Consider the following 16,611-nt stretch of genomic DNA (forward strand, 5'->3'; position numbering starts at 1 on the left):
AGACCACGGTAGATATATTCATTGCACTTCCACTTGTAAGCAATAAACTTCAATGAATAAAGTCATTGGCCACGGACCAGAGAATATGGTATGAAGGCAACTGAGTGCAAGATCATAACGTCATGCAATGACTCAGAAACATGCTTACATTGGTACTGCTAAAGCATTAAGAGGTGTCTCGTAGTCTGTCTTGTTGCTGTTTAGGCCATTGTAACCTAAACCTAATTAGCTAGTATTGAATAGTGTATTCATATTAAAATGAACCGGAATATTTTCGGTTCACACTCGTCAGAGGTAATCGTCCACAATTAGTATTGAATTGGAAAGAACACTGGATATCAGCAATCGCATGACAAAGTACGACGTCACCGACGTGAAATGACATCTCAAATGAGAGCTTTCAATGTACTATTTTAAGATGGCATACGAACTCCTTCTGTAGACAAAGCATGGGCCTATGTATTTTGATAAAGGTCGACTCCAAGGCACACAGATGAACGTGTGGCCGGCCCGCCGTAATTTCGTGTCGTTCTTTTTCGCACAAGCGGAATTGTCCAACAGATTATTGTTTGCCAATGGCACACTTTATGGCCTTTGAACGCTCAGCCTCAAGCATGAGCGGACGAATCAAGGGTGAGCGTTTCACCAAGCGTGTTGCACGTGTTCTGGTAAATCTAGGAACATGCTGGTTTATGGTTCCCTGCAAACGCTTCGACGTTCTTTCTACGTAAGTAATAGCACCATTTTATTCATCGGCGAAGTACTTTATTATTCGATTTTCTCTTGTAGCGTTTGTTCAGCAGATCCCCATTCTACTGCCACAATCTGAAACCGTTGCTGCACTTCTTCAGTCAAATTGGGAAGTAGAAAGTGGATTTCTAGTGTAATTACATCACTAATATCAGTAATGTTTCGACCCAAAATCCACCCGTAATTACTGGTGCAAGTTTTTTGAAATTCAATAGACATTGAAAATATACCACCTGCTTAAACTGAGTAGCGTAAATTTATTTTCCTGGGCCTTCTGTCAATACCGAAACATCTAGAGTCGTAGAAAACAATCGAGTGCATATTTTGATGCGGCAGCAAATAAAAATCATCTTGAACAAACTTTTCCTTGTGCAGTGTAGTTATCTAACTCATCCTAACGATGCAGATAAGATATTTGCTGGTATATGGAATCTTGTTCATTATTTCTACGCCGCTGCAAGGACTAATTGCTTTGAAAGATTGTCCAGGTTAGTGTGTGTTCAATTGTTCATGGACATGGACAAATAGGACAGTGCAATACCAGATTTAACATCAGGTTAGAAGATTGTGTACCACGCATGACCGGTTCAAACCAGTTTCATGTAGTCCTTGGTAATGGTGATGATGATGTGGATGTTATCAAAATATGATAAATGACAATGCTAATGGTATAAAATAATTAATTAAATTTCCTCCGGATTTCCTTCAATTTGTGTATCAGGGTAAAGAGTAATGATATCCCGACCGTCTAGCTTTCAATAAAATATCGTTTATAATTTTAAGCATTTTCACTTTCACACTATGAGTATGGATTGACCTGCCGCTGTGAATTTATATTTCTCTGTTCGTAATCCCCATAAACAGCACAGCGCCCATGTTGAAATACATTGCTACCGTTTCTGCTGGGCAGTTGGAATCCTGCGCTGCCGATCACATGCCCAGAAGTCTGTCTAATCGTTGTAATTCATGCATGTTTGAACGATTGTAATTCATGCATGTTCTCAACGACTTTAATAATACATGCAAGTCGGATTCAAATGAAGGTAACGGAATGGCGAAGAAAGCTATAGCAACATACAAGCGAATGAAGATAGCTGACAAGTAGGACAGCGACCGCACGAACGTAATACCAACGTAGGTAGCATATATCAGTAACGAACGCGAGGTAAATAAGGGAGAACGTGGGCTTTACAATTAACAATAAATCGTGACGACGTAAGGAACCCGTCAGACAGGATTATCTTCTTCAGCGCAGAATTCCAACAGCCGCTCATAAAATATCTGTGATGAATTTTGCGACAACGTAAATAACCAAAAAAATCGGTGGTTCGCGGACGCTTTACAGCAGTCGTGACAGTCTATCCGAGATACGCCAACACACCTCCATTTAACTGATCCCAGTCAACAGAATTAACAGCATAATGCACGTTCAAATCAGTCGAATACTCGAAATTAGGAGCTAGTGAACCGCCGATCCAAAAGCCGTTCGATAAATCATCCTCAATATTACGAGAATGAATTACTTTGAATGGTAGGGAGGAAATCTACAGGCGATGAGAATAAATCATTCAGAATAAGAGCAGCAAATTGAACGCAACAACAATTAGAATAGTTTCACCAAAGTCCGTGTAGATGACTCTTGATATCAAATTAACACTAGAACGACCACGTGACATTTTCGACGAATTTTTTCTTTGAAGAGCTGGCCTTCGGTCAAATCTTGAGCTGTTCGGCTGAAACTTCTTGACAATTGTTTGGGCCTACGTCATGTTTGCCACCAAACCTATTTTCATCAATCGTCTCTAGTACAAATAAAAAAAGTTATATACAGAACTACCTGGAACTACCACGTGGCTTTTTTGACGCATTACATACAGTTTTTCTACCGCAAGGCATTGCAGATTCATATTCTTGACACTGGTAATGTATCTGCCAGACGCGGAAAAGTCGTTTGCAACAACTGTACTTTTTAATATCCGCTTGGTCTAACGGTGTTAGTGTCCCGTGTAATAGAATGCAGTTCATCTTCCACTTTCGGAGTTATTAGGTCTCTGTAATAATATTTTTGAAGTTCAGCGTGTACAGAACATGACAACCGGAACGTACCTTTAGGATAGTGAAAAATTTCGCGCACTCCTTATCGTCATATCACAAAATCCAACTGGGATGCTAGCAACTCCAACAGATTTTTTGATGGCATGGAAGGTTATAACTGTTGATGAGAGAATTAAAAAATATGAAATTCGGTGTATATATAGAGAAACACGCGTGATTTGGAGATAAATCACGCAAAGCGCGAAATTTTTTCTGTTGACTGCTCCTTCGCTTTCTCCCTCCCCAACCCAAGTTGAGAACCACTGAACTAGACCAAGCCGACATCTCTATCAAACATATTATCATTACATGGTTGTACTAAGGCAAAGGCCCTTTGCTCTAGTCCCCGATATGGATCTTCGAAGGGGGTTCTGGATCTAGTTAATTGAATTGAATTGAATTCTATATAATTGACAAGCATAGTATTATAAAGAATCTGTTGTAACCCATCTTAAAACAATGTTACCTGAATGTGGATGTATATGCTTGGTGAAGAAAAATGAGTCTCAGTTGACACTATTGTCAACTATTGTCAAAAGTTGCTGGATGCTTCCTAGGCCCAGAAGAGAAAAAAAGCATCATCATATAATGACGATTTTAAAAGCTTGTCGATAAGCGTAACGGTGAGATGCCAGAGTAGAAATCGAAATCCGTACACATATATATTGAGCCCACTTCAACCGGAGGTGACTGTTTCCTTCAGAAACAACACAAACAAGATACCACTGACGCTTAAATTTTATAACAAAACAAAACCTAATATTTACCCCCCCCGGTTTGGAACCACTGCTTTAAGGCAATCCCGTAAACCTCGCACTGCCGCCATCTTGAGCTCACCTACCGAACAAATGATGATTCTGATTTTGGTTCTTATATAGCCTGAAAACTGAACTTAGGGTATCTAACATGGGTCGTAATGATTTCGATTCTACCCTTTTCAAATATTTGTAAGATTTATGAAGACGCTACCGTCTCAGAGATACGTATTCATAATTTATTGAGTGATGATTAGTAGTTTCTATTTTCAAATAAGTCAGTGCGTGGAATACAGACGGTAGGAATGGTCTGAACGTGAGGTGTGAACGTCGGTATGGTAACCGCAGAAAATAAGACGTTCACGTTCGCAAATGAAATTAGGCAGGTTGTACTGTGAATGTTTTTCATATGTTCATATGTCTTTGTAAAATATGTGGATAAAATTCTTCTCCTTTAAACTTCAGACACACTGTGTATTGTTCTGGCAGCGTGAAAAGAAGATCGGCACTAATCGAGCATGCGCCTTATTGCCATTTTCAAACATGGTGTTGCCAACTGTATAATCTAATTTTCAGGAAATATCTGGAGGAAGTATAGGAACCTGTATTTCACTCTGATCAATATTAATGTAACAATAGTTTGACGCCATAAATATACGTCTAGACCACTAAGCGTAAGCTTAAATTTCCTTGCAAGTCCTCGTCATAATTGCTGGCAAATATTGATTATGTGGAATAACATATCATTTGATTGTTCCAGTTGCTACATTTGTAGTCAACATTCAGCCTGTACTCGAGCATTGTGACAAAATGTAGCCTGGGTCGTCGCAAAGTATCGCGTGTAAATTAATGTATGGCTTTATGGAAATGCAGGTTTGCAACTAGCACTATGATGTCACGCGACGTCATAGGTTCGTGTTCACGTTCGCGTTCACAAAAAAAACCAAAACGTCTGCGTTCGCACGAACATGAACACTTCATAGGTTCACACCATCCCTAACATATGGTATCAACGTTCCCACAGTACAAGAATCAAACTCTCAACTGTTGGGTATTTAGTGGAAAGGGGATGGATTTGCGATAATTAGGTCACGGCATGCACTTTTAGCAGCTCCAAACCAGGATAGATGGGGGTGATAAAAAAGAATTATGTGCATCGCATCGTGTTAAACACACTAATTATCGCGGATGAACTGGAATTTCGTTTTACCATAACGTCGAAAATCTTCAATTGTTACGTTAAACTTCATTGAAATTGCTACCGGTCTGTTCAGGCATTACAATTGGATATATAGGGCCGATATTACTCATTTGAACCGAGTACGTCCCGACTCCGGCTGACCCTTATAAATGTAGCGTATCTTGACGAGGGATAATGCTGTGATTTATTCATTTCTTTTGCAGTAAATAAAAGGAACCAAGCCTTCGAAATAGCGGGATTCTACTTCTGGGTCTCCTGTGGGAATAAAATTCAGTCGGAGGCCAAGGCATTTTGTGCAAAGGCGGGTGGATGGCTGAACGAACCGAAGACCCAAGAAATCGTGGACAATATGAAGCCTTTAATTAAGTAGGTTTTCACTGTCCAATATCATCTAAAAGTGTTGGGGGTGAATTTATTTGGTGGGCTCCAGTGTTAGGATGAGTCGAGTAAACTTTATCATATGACTTGACTTGACTCGAGTCACTTTGTAAAATTGACTTGACATGCCTTGACTCGCCGCTTCAGAAATGTAGATTGACTCGTGACTCGGAGCAAAATTTACGAGTCAATTTCAAGTCATCAATAAGTAATGGTGTCGATCACTATATCATGTGTATGTTTGGATCATTCGCGATAAACCGACAACACTTGTGAGAGAAACCGGTCATACACTTATTGTACGTATCACTGTTCCTCCATCGTTATATCACAAATCAATTGGCCGCAAACGAAATGATCACAGATTACGTTGCCGGAGAGTATAGTCCTGTAGAATTTGGTCCAAAAATGGGTCAACCTAGAAAAAATTCTTATAAAGACGTATTATATACTGTTGGAAAGATAATTTTACCAGCTATTTAATGATAGGATTTGTCACTTTTTTTATCTTGGGGAAAAAAGTTATGACCAAAAACGTGCCAAAGGGTAAAAATTCAAATTAGGGAAAATATTAACATCAAAATATGAACAAAAGGCTATAATCTAATGAATTATCAACAGAAAAGCAGGATATAGATGCAAAAGGAATATATGAAAATAAAAATAGAATTATATATCTGTTTCAGCGAGTAAGGGTGAGAAAGACAGCGGGTGGGAGGGGGGAGGCGCAAGTAGAGCTGTCGTTGTTCGTTATAACCTCATTATGTTATTGTTTACTTACTATGTTCTGTTTCATTTACCTTGCTTGGTTTTTTAGATAGTGCTCAGTCAAAAAGAAACAGTAATTTGTGTTAATTGTAAAAAAGGCTATCGGACTGGAGATTCACTGTGTCATTCGGAGCTTATTTCTGAGTGATAGTAGGCTACCACACACCCTTTAGACTAGGGTTGGATTTAAAACAAAAATCAATTAAAAACAAACATGTTTAAAACAAGGCCCTAATTTAAAACAAGTTTTTTATTGTTTTTCTTTCAAGCCATGACGTCACGAATATTCAATTGTGACGTCATAACGGATTGAAATTGACCATTGAAAATATAGGGTAAATATAGCCCGTTTAATAAAATATCTGTACTACCACTGTTGAACCGACTATTTTGAGGGTTCCAACCATCCCATAGCGATATACGTCGGCTAAATTGGGTAGTAATTGTCCCTGTGCTCATACAACATGTTTTTCGAAAGTATTTACACAATTATGGCATAATTTTATAACTTGAAAAAATACAATTGGTTTTTTCAATAAGGCTTTTGTTTAAAATATGTTTTAAACAAAGTGTTTCAAAACACCGTCTGTTTTAAATGCAACCCTACTTTGGACAATATAATTGGTCATGCTTTGAAACTGAATTGTGAAACGCTGATCGCAACTTTTGCAAAAATTTAAGGAAATGGCCATATTACGTGCATCCACACATCATGCCGTAATGTATTGAGAAACCATGCGAGATCCAAGAAACGTTTGTGGTGGCTTTATCGAAAATATTGGTTTCTTCACTGGCAAATAATTTGTCTCTGAGAAATGGTATTTGACCTGTGGGGTTCAGATTGCCATGATAAAATAATTAGACACGAGCCACTTAGGCAGCTATGAACAATTAGATAGGCTTATATTTATTTTGATGTGCACGGTCAACATAAGGGCAATCCTTTTCGGCTAAGGTTTTCTCGCAGGCGATCTATTGGTACACTTTTCAGAGTACCATATTGGCAAATACTTCGTATGTTTCCGTGCATCGCGGCGTGGTAATGGTCGACGCCGAAATGCCTATTTTTATTTTCTATTAATCAGGGTACTCAATAATCAAAAATTTGGCAACATGAAATCGCGTCCAGCGCGAAAAAAATTGAAAGGAGTTTCATAAATTGTCGATAAGTGATGTATAAATAAATTATGTTCATTCACCGAAATTCTTTCGGGCCGCCTTCGAAAACGCAACCCCCAATTGGACGATTTGGGGTGCGGCAGTTACGGTTCTGGTAAGAGGTCAAAGTCCGGTCGCTGTTTTCTGGTTGAGATTTTACTATTGGAAATATTTTGCGCTTCAATCGCATATATATATATACCTATTAGGCTACTTTGGGAGACAATCGTACTTATTTTTGTAGCAGTTGGGGGACGAAAAAAATAGGGAGGCAATTTTGTGTCCCCCTAATTCTTGGCGACATTTTTCCCTCAGTTGTTATCGTCTGTTAAGCAAATCCGTTTGGGACCACGCTCATTAGTCCCTCATTTGCCCCTTACAAAAGAAATCAAGCCATGAAGTAGCAGGAATTTAGAGTTACAATGGCGACATTTTGACCCCTGTATAAACCCCGTATTTTGAAAAGTGGCATTAAGTCGACAACCAATAGGGGGGATTTTCTTCCACTTTTCGCGCGTATAAAATGACACCGCTTTGCATACATGATAGTTTTTGTTTAGGATTCACTCAGTTCGAACCATTCCGGTATATATAGGGATTTTAAGCATTTATACACTGTGTTAAAAAATGACGACACAAAAAATGCTGACCACCATTGTGATGACTCAACATAAGTTCTTTTTTGCGATTTTGGTAGACACCGTGGGTAGTACGATTTTAATGTCGACTCCTAATATTTGGGCCCTTATTAGCTCTTAGCAAAGGCGAAAAGGAACTACATCATTGTTACATGTTGTTCAACACTCGTGATACACATTGTGAAAAAGAATTACTTATTTACCTTAATACAGCTCCATCAAATATATGTATTGGTTATAGCATGATAAATATTCTGTAGTATTTCTCGCACCCAATATATTGAGCTGATAGGTCGTTGATTTGCTTGTGTAAAGGCCGCTTGAAGATGCTCTGTCAGTTGCGAGCATAAGGAATATACCTTACGTCAGTTATTCTCAACCTTTTATGTCCTTGCGGACCCCCTTTGGACCGTCTCGAGCCTCCGCGGACACCCGACTTTTATTTCTAATTTAGCTCAAATTATTGTTTCCGCTCAAGCCAGACAATGTACAGTGCGGTACAAAAGATGCATTGCGACATATTGAACAGAGAGGAGAATGATGAAACTACGAAGCGCGGTATTTATTAAGGGTGCCAAATATTATTTCGTGAATGAACAATTAATATACGCTATTTATTTGAAAATTTTTGCATCTTTTTAATTCTGCTCGCACTATACGCGATTTCATGTAGATAAATGTTTTGATTATTAGGCACCCTTCCTCCACATATATATTAATTGCATGTGGTATTTTCGTGGTCAAATCAAGGTTGTTATAACAGCCATCGGGAAAGGGTTCATACCATGTGCTTCAAACCAGATGTACGCAATCAGAATTCCAATCTGTGATTAATACCAATACGGGAAATTAATTGTATTGGGTTTTGTTTTAGTGCTTTGTGTGACTAGTAAATCAACTGGGAATGTCATGAAGATATCTGACCGCATTGAATTTGGTACTGCTTCCAGTTATTAATTTTAACACGAACGTATTCCAAAGAAATCTCCGCTCCACGACGATGTTGCCGGCATATGATTTCATAAATGTAGTAGCCTTAACAGCCCCTAAAGCGTGATAACTGAATATATTTTCGAATATTCTACCAATGGGTATTGTGTCATTATAAAGATTTTGCGTTAGCCGAGAAGATACATGTTGCGATTTCGTATGTAGCCACCTCCGACTAACCGTCGAAAGTATGCGACCACCCTCTCCTCGACCAAAGATACTTGTATATTTCTGCCACTTGAAGTAGTTTTCACGTGTCTTAAAAATTACTACTTATACTGGCAATTGAGTAGAAAATAAAGGGAGTTACTTGTGCTACTTGAGTAGCAACGCCAATCACTTCTACAAACTCTAGCTCAGTGGTTTTCAACCGGGGGTCCGTGAAGCATTTTCAGGGGTCCACGAAGCGAAGCTAATTTACAAAATAGTTGATAACCTAATTTATATTTTTCAAATTAGGAAAATCACGAGGAAGTTTTGCTAGTAGAACTCACATCAACAGGATGGCCGTCTGAGATGCAATATCCTGCTGTGTGGACTCATTTTAGTTGTTGAATTGCCATTAGCCCACTGATACAAATATTTGGCTGTATAGAGTTGTTTTGCTGGGCATTGTGTAAAAAAAATGTAGAAATCAATCACAGAGACTTTGAAATGTTCGCAAAATCCGTTTTTCCTGTGATATAGGCCTACATAACCATTTCCATAGTAACGTCAAGATGAGCTGCTAGTTATAAATTACCGGGGCCTGACGTTATATGTTCAATATTTAATAGTTTGTCAATTTTGGCGTCATCATTGTTGCGATCACACCCAAATGTGTCGTCAGAAGCGTTATGCCTTATTATTACATTCGCCACCCCCTATCTTTGTCTAAATGAATTTTTAGCACTCGCTGATATGAAATCCAAGGTGCAGATTTTAAATACAGGACCACGATTTTGAAAAAATGCAGTTGAATAATTAGCTTCGAAATAAAAAAAGTCAAATCAATTTCTATATAAATAGAATGCTGTTATTTTCAAGGAAAGTAATTTTGTTGCTGTTAATCACTAGCCTACAGTTATCATTTGAACTAAAACTTTGGGGGTATGGGGTGGTCCGTGTGGGTCCAAAAGGGGTCCGCGAATACAAAAAGGTTGAGAACCACTGCTCAAGTTCATAGTGAAATATTACGGAAAATCAGAAACCGCTAAAAATGAAAAGCTTTAAGCATATAGAACTGGCGTTTAATATTGCAAAACACAAACAAAAAGCCCCGATACCATTTAAAAACATCTCTGCCTCTGTTCCAGTATGGTATTTTGTATGTTTTTTGAAATTTGTTCACCAGTGTAATTTTATGGGTCGAAAAGAGCTTCTGATTGAACGATGATAGAGAATCACTGTATTCAAGTTCACCGAAAACTCACTCATTCTGTATTACAACAACCCAGCTTTCATGATAAATGATTTCAATAACAATATTTGATCTGTTGCGATTGAATGCTAACCGTGATGTTACTAACGAAAGCTAAAATTTGATTAATTTATGAAAATGAGAAAAATTAATACGGAAAAAATCTGACGTGATGGATGAATTATTAACACGGAATCGGATTCAGCAAACAAAAATTAGCCTAAATCAATCATAAAAAATTTTACCGCTAATTTTTTTTCGAAATTTGTAAACCAGTGTAAACCGTCTCGGTCAACTTTTGCCCTCTTAACGTATGATAAATACCTCTTAATAAAGTTATGTTTAATTGTTTTGCTGTTCGATTGTCAGTTTGCTTTACTGAGAGTGATATTCCAATTTATGGTGTTGTATTCTGATACGAAGGTATCGTATTTTAGCTTATAACTGTATTTTAATGTTAGGCAAAATAGTGCTTTGTCCCCTGGCACATTTTTGGTCATAACTCTTTTTCCCCAAGGTAAAAAAATGACAAAACCCATAATTGAAAAGCTGATGAAATTATCTTTCCAACAGTATATAATACGTCTTTATAGGAATTTTTTCTAGGCTGACCGAAAATTCTACAGGAGTAGTAGTATTTAATTAATAGCAACGTATCTCTGCTTCGTGGACGGCTCAGTGCTAACATCGCGCAGTGCGCATCTTTATCAACCCTCTTGTATGATTTAAATCGAATGACTATAGATAATGCGCTTATATTCTCACGCACGTGTAGTGTAATTTGTTTAAACTATTCAATCCTCTGTTTTGACTGATAATAACAGACTGTAGCATGTAGCTAATACCTATGATGTTACTCACGTAATTTATTAGCAGTACCACGTGTGCATGTGCGATACAACGCCTTTTTGCATGTATATTTTCCTTTATATTCGTTATTGGATTCCAGATCAATGGCTAATTAATCTGTCTTTCACACAGCGGGCAAAATGTTATGACTTTCAATCATCACTCGTACTTCTGAAATTCATTTGACTTGATTTGTGACTTGACTCGTGACTTGACTTGGCTGGACTCAACTTGACTTGAGTCACCTCAAAAAATCGAGCGACCTGACTTAACTCGAGTCACCTTCGAAAATCGGTTGGCTTGACTTGACTTGACTCGATACAAAATCTGCAAGGACTCGTGACTCGAAGGTAGTGACTTGATCCAAACACTGGTGGGGTCACTCTTTCGTGGTGTAACCATATGACAACCAGAGCATGGCATATTTTATCATAAGAAATGCCTTTGCATCATGTATGATGCGGTGAAAAGGTTGTTGGAAATATATCCATCATATGAAGTTAAAAATAGGTACCAAACTCTATATAACATCCGCTATGCGGAAAGTTCTACTTCTTATGATTTATGTAGTGTATGTCAGATTCTGTAATGCTTGAGCTCGACGTTGACACGCCAATCCATCTTGTATGAAACAACATCACGAGGTCAAAGCTATCTTTAGTTATCTGTTTGATTCTATCGCCGAACATACCGATGATTTGGCACGGAGCCGAATGGATGCTATGTAAACTGTTATCTCATCACTCACTTTGTCTCTAGGAGTGGCACCTTCTATTTCCAAGGTCTCGAAAATATAGAAGGGAAGTGGACGTGGGATCAAGGAGATGATTGGGACCAAAACAACCCCAAAAGGTGTAATTTTGATTATAGTGTCCGTACTGCTCATGAACGTTTTTACCTATTTCCACCAAATCTGTAGTATTTTTCCTCGTGATATTACTGATTTAAATTATTGTAATATAGGTATACTTGAAATATTTAGTGTTGATCAATGATTTCCTGATGAACATATTGAATTGACATTGATAAAAGGAGATCATGTCTTTGTCCATGCCTAGCGTTTCAAGTTACAAAGTTACATGTACAATCCGTAACCACAGTGTCCTATATGGTGTCGACACAGGCAAATCTCACGCCTCAGTGAAATTGTATCACGTCCCGATTTCCATTTGGCTACAGGTAATTTGACGGTCATTTTTTTTCGGCTTGCCGAGCATTAAAATTTGGTAAAACGGGTATCAATCGGAAGCTGACTCTGCACTGATTACGAAAATATAAAATTTATTACGCTCGTGGCCCTGGAACCCCCACAATCAGCCTCGAATTTTTCATTGTTATGGAGATTGACGTTGGGACGCAACAATGCTGTCTGGCTCTTTTTCTCTTGAGCTAGTCTCTCGTTTCGCCAGACAGCGTTGTTGATTGATGCGGTTCTATGACAACCGTAGCGTCGTAATTAGCAAAAGTCTCAAGCTATTCATGTTTCATTCACGATACGTAGAATACCTTTCAATTAAAAAAAAACTCGAACGTATTCCAACTATTCCTAATCATGAGTACTGAAAACTACAAACACAGAAAAATGTTTCGAGCGACTGTTTAGGCTACTCAGAGCTGAGTGCGGATAAATAAATGTAATTGGTAAGGCGTCAGCGACAAGGATGATACCGATAAGGTGTGTAAAATAAAATAAATAGAAAAGGAAAGAACTTCCTGATAACTACGAATTACAACATTTTGGTTCTCATTTGCATTTTCACTTGCTCGGAAACTGTTAGATTGCATTTGATGAACATTAGGTTACGATAATTTCTGGCCCCAGTACATTTGGCCAAGATTGGAGCTAAGATTGGGATAACATTTCTACAAATGCGTGATCAAGTTTGGTGAAGCCTTGGTTGGAAACTTGAATTTATTTTTGCAATTGTTGCAGCAAGCCTTGGTACTGGTCAGAGTTTAAAAAAAAAACTCTGACCGTGGTGTAGGAAATGGTTCAGCACAGGTTTCAGAAGAGTTTATTTGCTGTTCAACCAGTTTTGAAATATTAAGATTTGGTTTAGCAGTTTAGGTCTTTAACTTTTTTGACACCCCCTGGCCCTTTTATGACAGTGAAATATTTTGTGCCCCCATGTATCGTCATATCGCACAATGAAACCAGAATGTTAGCAATCCTTACTGATAGTTCGATGGTATGGAAGGTTATGACTGTTAATGAGAGAATTCTCCAGTATGAAATCCGGACTATACACAGAGCAAGAGCTATGAAATGGAGGTGAATCGCGCCAAGCGCGAAAAAATATCAGTTTACCGAAGCTTCGCGTCCCCTTCAGATGCTTTCACGCCGACCAAGGGGGGCACGCCACCCCCACCCCCAGTTTGAGAACCACTGATTTAGCCTATATTTTAATTCACAAAGTTTTCTGTTGCTACTGAAGTACGGGTTTACTGCTACTGAAGTAACAGTTTAGCATTGCTGAATTATCTAGTTATAACGCAGCACGCATAGCACACAGGTGTAAATAAGCTACTTATTACAGGTGTTGACTGTTTACTAAGACCTTGCGGCCCCTCGTCGTCATTTTGGTTCGTACCGGATTTTCATTGATGTGACGAATAAATGATTGATGAATATATGTTGTGATTGTCAGGTTTCCATAACAATGTAATTGAAATTGTAATTCGGCGAAATTTTTATCAAATTACAATTACAATTACATGAAAAAATGTAATTAATTACATTTAGCTCAATTACAAATTACAATTGATCCAACTCTGGCTTGGACACCCTTTTTCAAACTCCTTAAAGTTAAGTTGTTGTCGCGCTGGCGGCCAATATCACTGGCGAATTACATATACCCGCCTCGTAATCCACGATACATTGTTGACCGAATGCAATAGCAGGCATGACGTTGTCTGCATGACAAATGACGATGTAGTTTTCAATTACACATTGTCTCCAAATCTCGGCGTGAAGTGATCTGCCATTGAAGTGAAATTCGCAATTACAAATTAAGATTAAAAATGTACGCGATAGCTATCGTCGTCCTTAATTGGTAAGTAGCTTTGTAGTACTTCCGTTAAAACGTAGGCGTGTAGCGCAACGTTATGTTATCGCCGTATACTATAAAAATTGAGAAAGTCGATCAATATCTAGATTTTCGTAATCACTGCGACAATTACCTGTATTATTATCAGAATAAAAGCTATTTACGACGAACTGCGCTGTTGCAGGTGAGGCTGGGCCGGTCTGTGCCTCACCTGTGCCTTACCAATCATTTAGGGTTTTATATTCGAACAATAACTCTGCAAATTGAATAATTTTGAGAGTAAAAATGTTAAAAATCTCGTTATTCATGAACATCGATAGACAATACCAATTAGGCTTCAGAATTTTCGTTCTCTGAACCTCACGACAGGTAAGGCATTGCCTCATCTTCCCCCTGACTCCATCTCACTCAATTATCACTCATTACAGTGGGTACGTACTGCTGTAGTGACCAATGACCTTATCCGGCTCCACCTACGCATGGGATCATGGGGCGTCGCATTTAAATAGAGCACCAAGAAGAAACTAACATCTCGTATAACTGATGGGAGTCTCAAATTTCTGTAATATCATGAAAAAGATGTCATTTACAAAGGATCTATGAAACTCGAGTTTTGCATGCTGAAATAAGGCAACCAGCATGATTAGTATGAGTTTTTACAAAGAAAACATGGCGCCCACGACGAATCCATTGTAGTGAATTTTAATTATTGTTACAATGACGTCACGAATTTTAAATATGGCTCATTGGGAGTTAAAATGAAAAATAGAGAGCGAATATGACTATTCCGACGAAAAAGGTTCCCGACCCTGCTCTAGTGGGATAAAGAACACTTCGACAATAACACGAAAGCTTATGATGATTTAAGTAATATCATATCAATTTCTAACCGCCCTATAGGCATTTTTAGCGTGTCGACACTCGACATTGATATCCCCATATCTTCGGCTGCAGCAATGACAAATAAAGTCAAATAAAGTCAATGCAAGTTATTTTTTCTCCGAATCCATATTTTACGAATTCTTATAGTATTTATACATATTTTTCAAGTCGGAGATGCTTTAGTCGGAAGCAGCAAGATAAGAACTGGTGCAGATTGTACATCTCAAGAATTTTTTATCGGCGCATTGCATGTCAGTAAACTTGACATGGACATGAAAATAACTTTCATGCTCGAATTGCTCGCTCGTCGTCAAGGATACCGAAAAGCATGGATGAGATTATTTGCCAATTTGCGGCGACATGCCCGATAATGCACTCGATAATCAGAATGGCGGAATTTCCAGCCGGTTATTAACCACAATATCGTTGGATGCATTTCTATCCAGACACGAATAGTTAATCCACCCTAAGATAGGTTAAAAATATTTGAGCTTACTGTTGAAGAAAATTGTACTGTCAGATGTAAAGACACTGGTGCTCATCAAAATAAGGCACGATTTCCCCAAAATAAAATGTACCCCCCGACGAAGGGTGTCTTCTGTTCTTCTCGGTCATGTGGCCGCCCTATCAGATTCGACTATGCCACAATATCAGAACTCGGTACCTGTAGTGGACAACCGCAAGAGAACATGTTATTATAGACGATTTGATCAGTCTTTCAACATGCTCCTAATATTCCTTTATTTTTCTTCAACCTTTCCCAGTGTTCGACACACATGAATGTGTTCCATTACACATCCACGTTTTCCAGAATCAATGATGACTGTTAAGTCAAAATATCCTCCACTGACATAAACAGCCGTCCCGCCCAATTCGTCAGCTGATACGAAGTATGATTAAGAGGCCTTTATGGCGTCAGTTTGAGCGAACGATCGGCAATGCTTCAACTGAATGCGCATTACGGCGACGCAGTCACGCGAGGGATTCAATCGCAAATTTGATTATCGCTGATCATAGCTATTGGCAAATTCTTTTCATCGCGATCTGCGCAACAGGCAAATGATGTTTACCAAAGTATAAACCAGAGTGTATATATGATTTTTCATCAATGGGGGTGTCTGCTTTTCACGGTATATATTCCATTCAGAGTCAATTATGATGAGAAGAATTTCAACTGTTCCATACACGCAAGGGTCAACTGGCGAGATCATAATTGTACCTACCCAAGAAAGTACATCTGTCAATTCGGTAAGTATTATCCTAAAACTTCCATATACATTCGAAACTATACCGCTCATACATTGTTATGATTGCAAAACACCAAAATACTACGATACAATAAAAAGATACGAAGATGTTCAAATTACTCGGAGTAGACTTTGAATCAGACACACATCTCATATTACATGTTTAGCATATATGGTATTGCCAGGGCCGTACTAGCACTTCGTCACCCCCCCCAAAAAAAAACGATGGTCTTGGGCCCCGTATGGTGATAAACCAAATTTCTGGGGGGATTCCCCCCACAGACTCCGCATTCGGATGTATATTTCTGACCGCGTAATCCCATTTACCAGTAGAGCTGAGTAAGGTGACTTGGAAAATAATAATGCAACAGCTTCGGGCGGACCCATCGTATAATGACTTCGTTACATGATGTTATTTTGTGATCTCCTGTCTGCTATGTCAAACGATACTGGCA

General features: G+C 38.5%; 1 protein-coding gene across 1 annotated transcript in view; it reads left to right on the forward strand.

Moving 5' to 3' along the window:
* Window positions 1–1,102: 1,102 nt before the first annotated feature.
* LOC145437878 (uncharacterized) overlaps window positions 1,103–16,611 on the forward strand; it is an 85,100-nt gene continuing 69,591 nt past the window's right edge. The window contains exons 1-4 of the mRNA XM_080315217.1: window positions 1,103–1,238; window positions 5,004–5,166; window positions 11,740–11,832; window positions 16,057–16,157. Of these exons, the coding sequence (XP_080171343.1) occupies window positions 1,151–1,238; window positions 5,004–5,166; window positions 11,740–11,832; window positions 16,057–16,157 (445 nt within the window). The 5' untranslated portion in view covers window positions 1,103–1,150. The remainder of the gene's footprint in view (window positions 1,239–5,003; window positions 5,167–11,739; window positions 11,833–16,056; window positions 16,158–16,611) is intronic.

Source organism: Botryllus schlosseri, chromosome 4 (assembly GCF_051294905.1).
Source record: "Botryllus schlosseri isolate E-star chromosome 4, Bs_hap1, whole genome shotgun sequence".
In the NCBI taxonomy this organism is placed as follows: domain Eukaryota; kingdom Metazoa; phylum Chordata; class Ascidiacea; order Stolidobranchia; family Styelidae; genus Botryllus; species Botryllus schlosseri.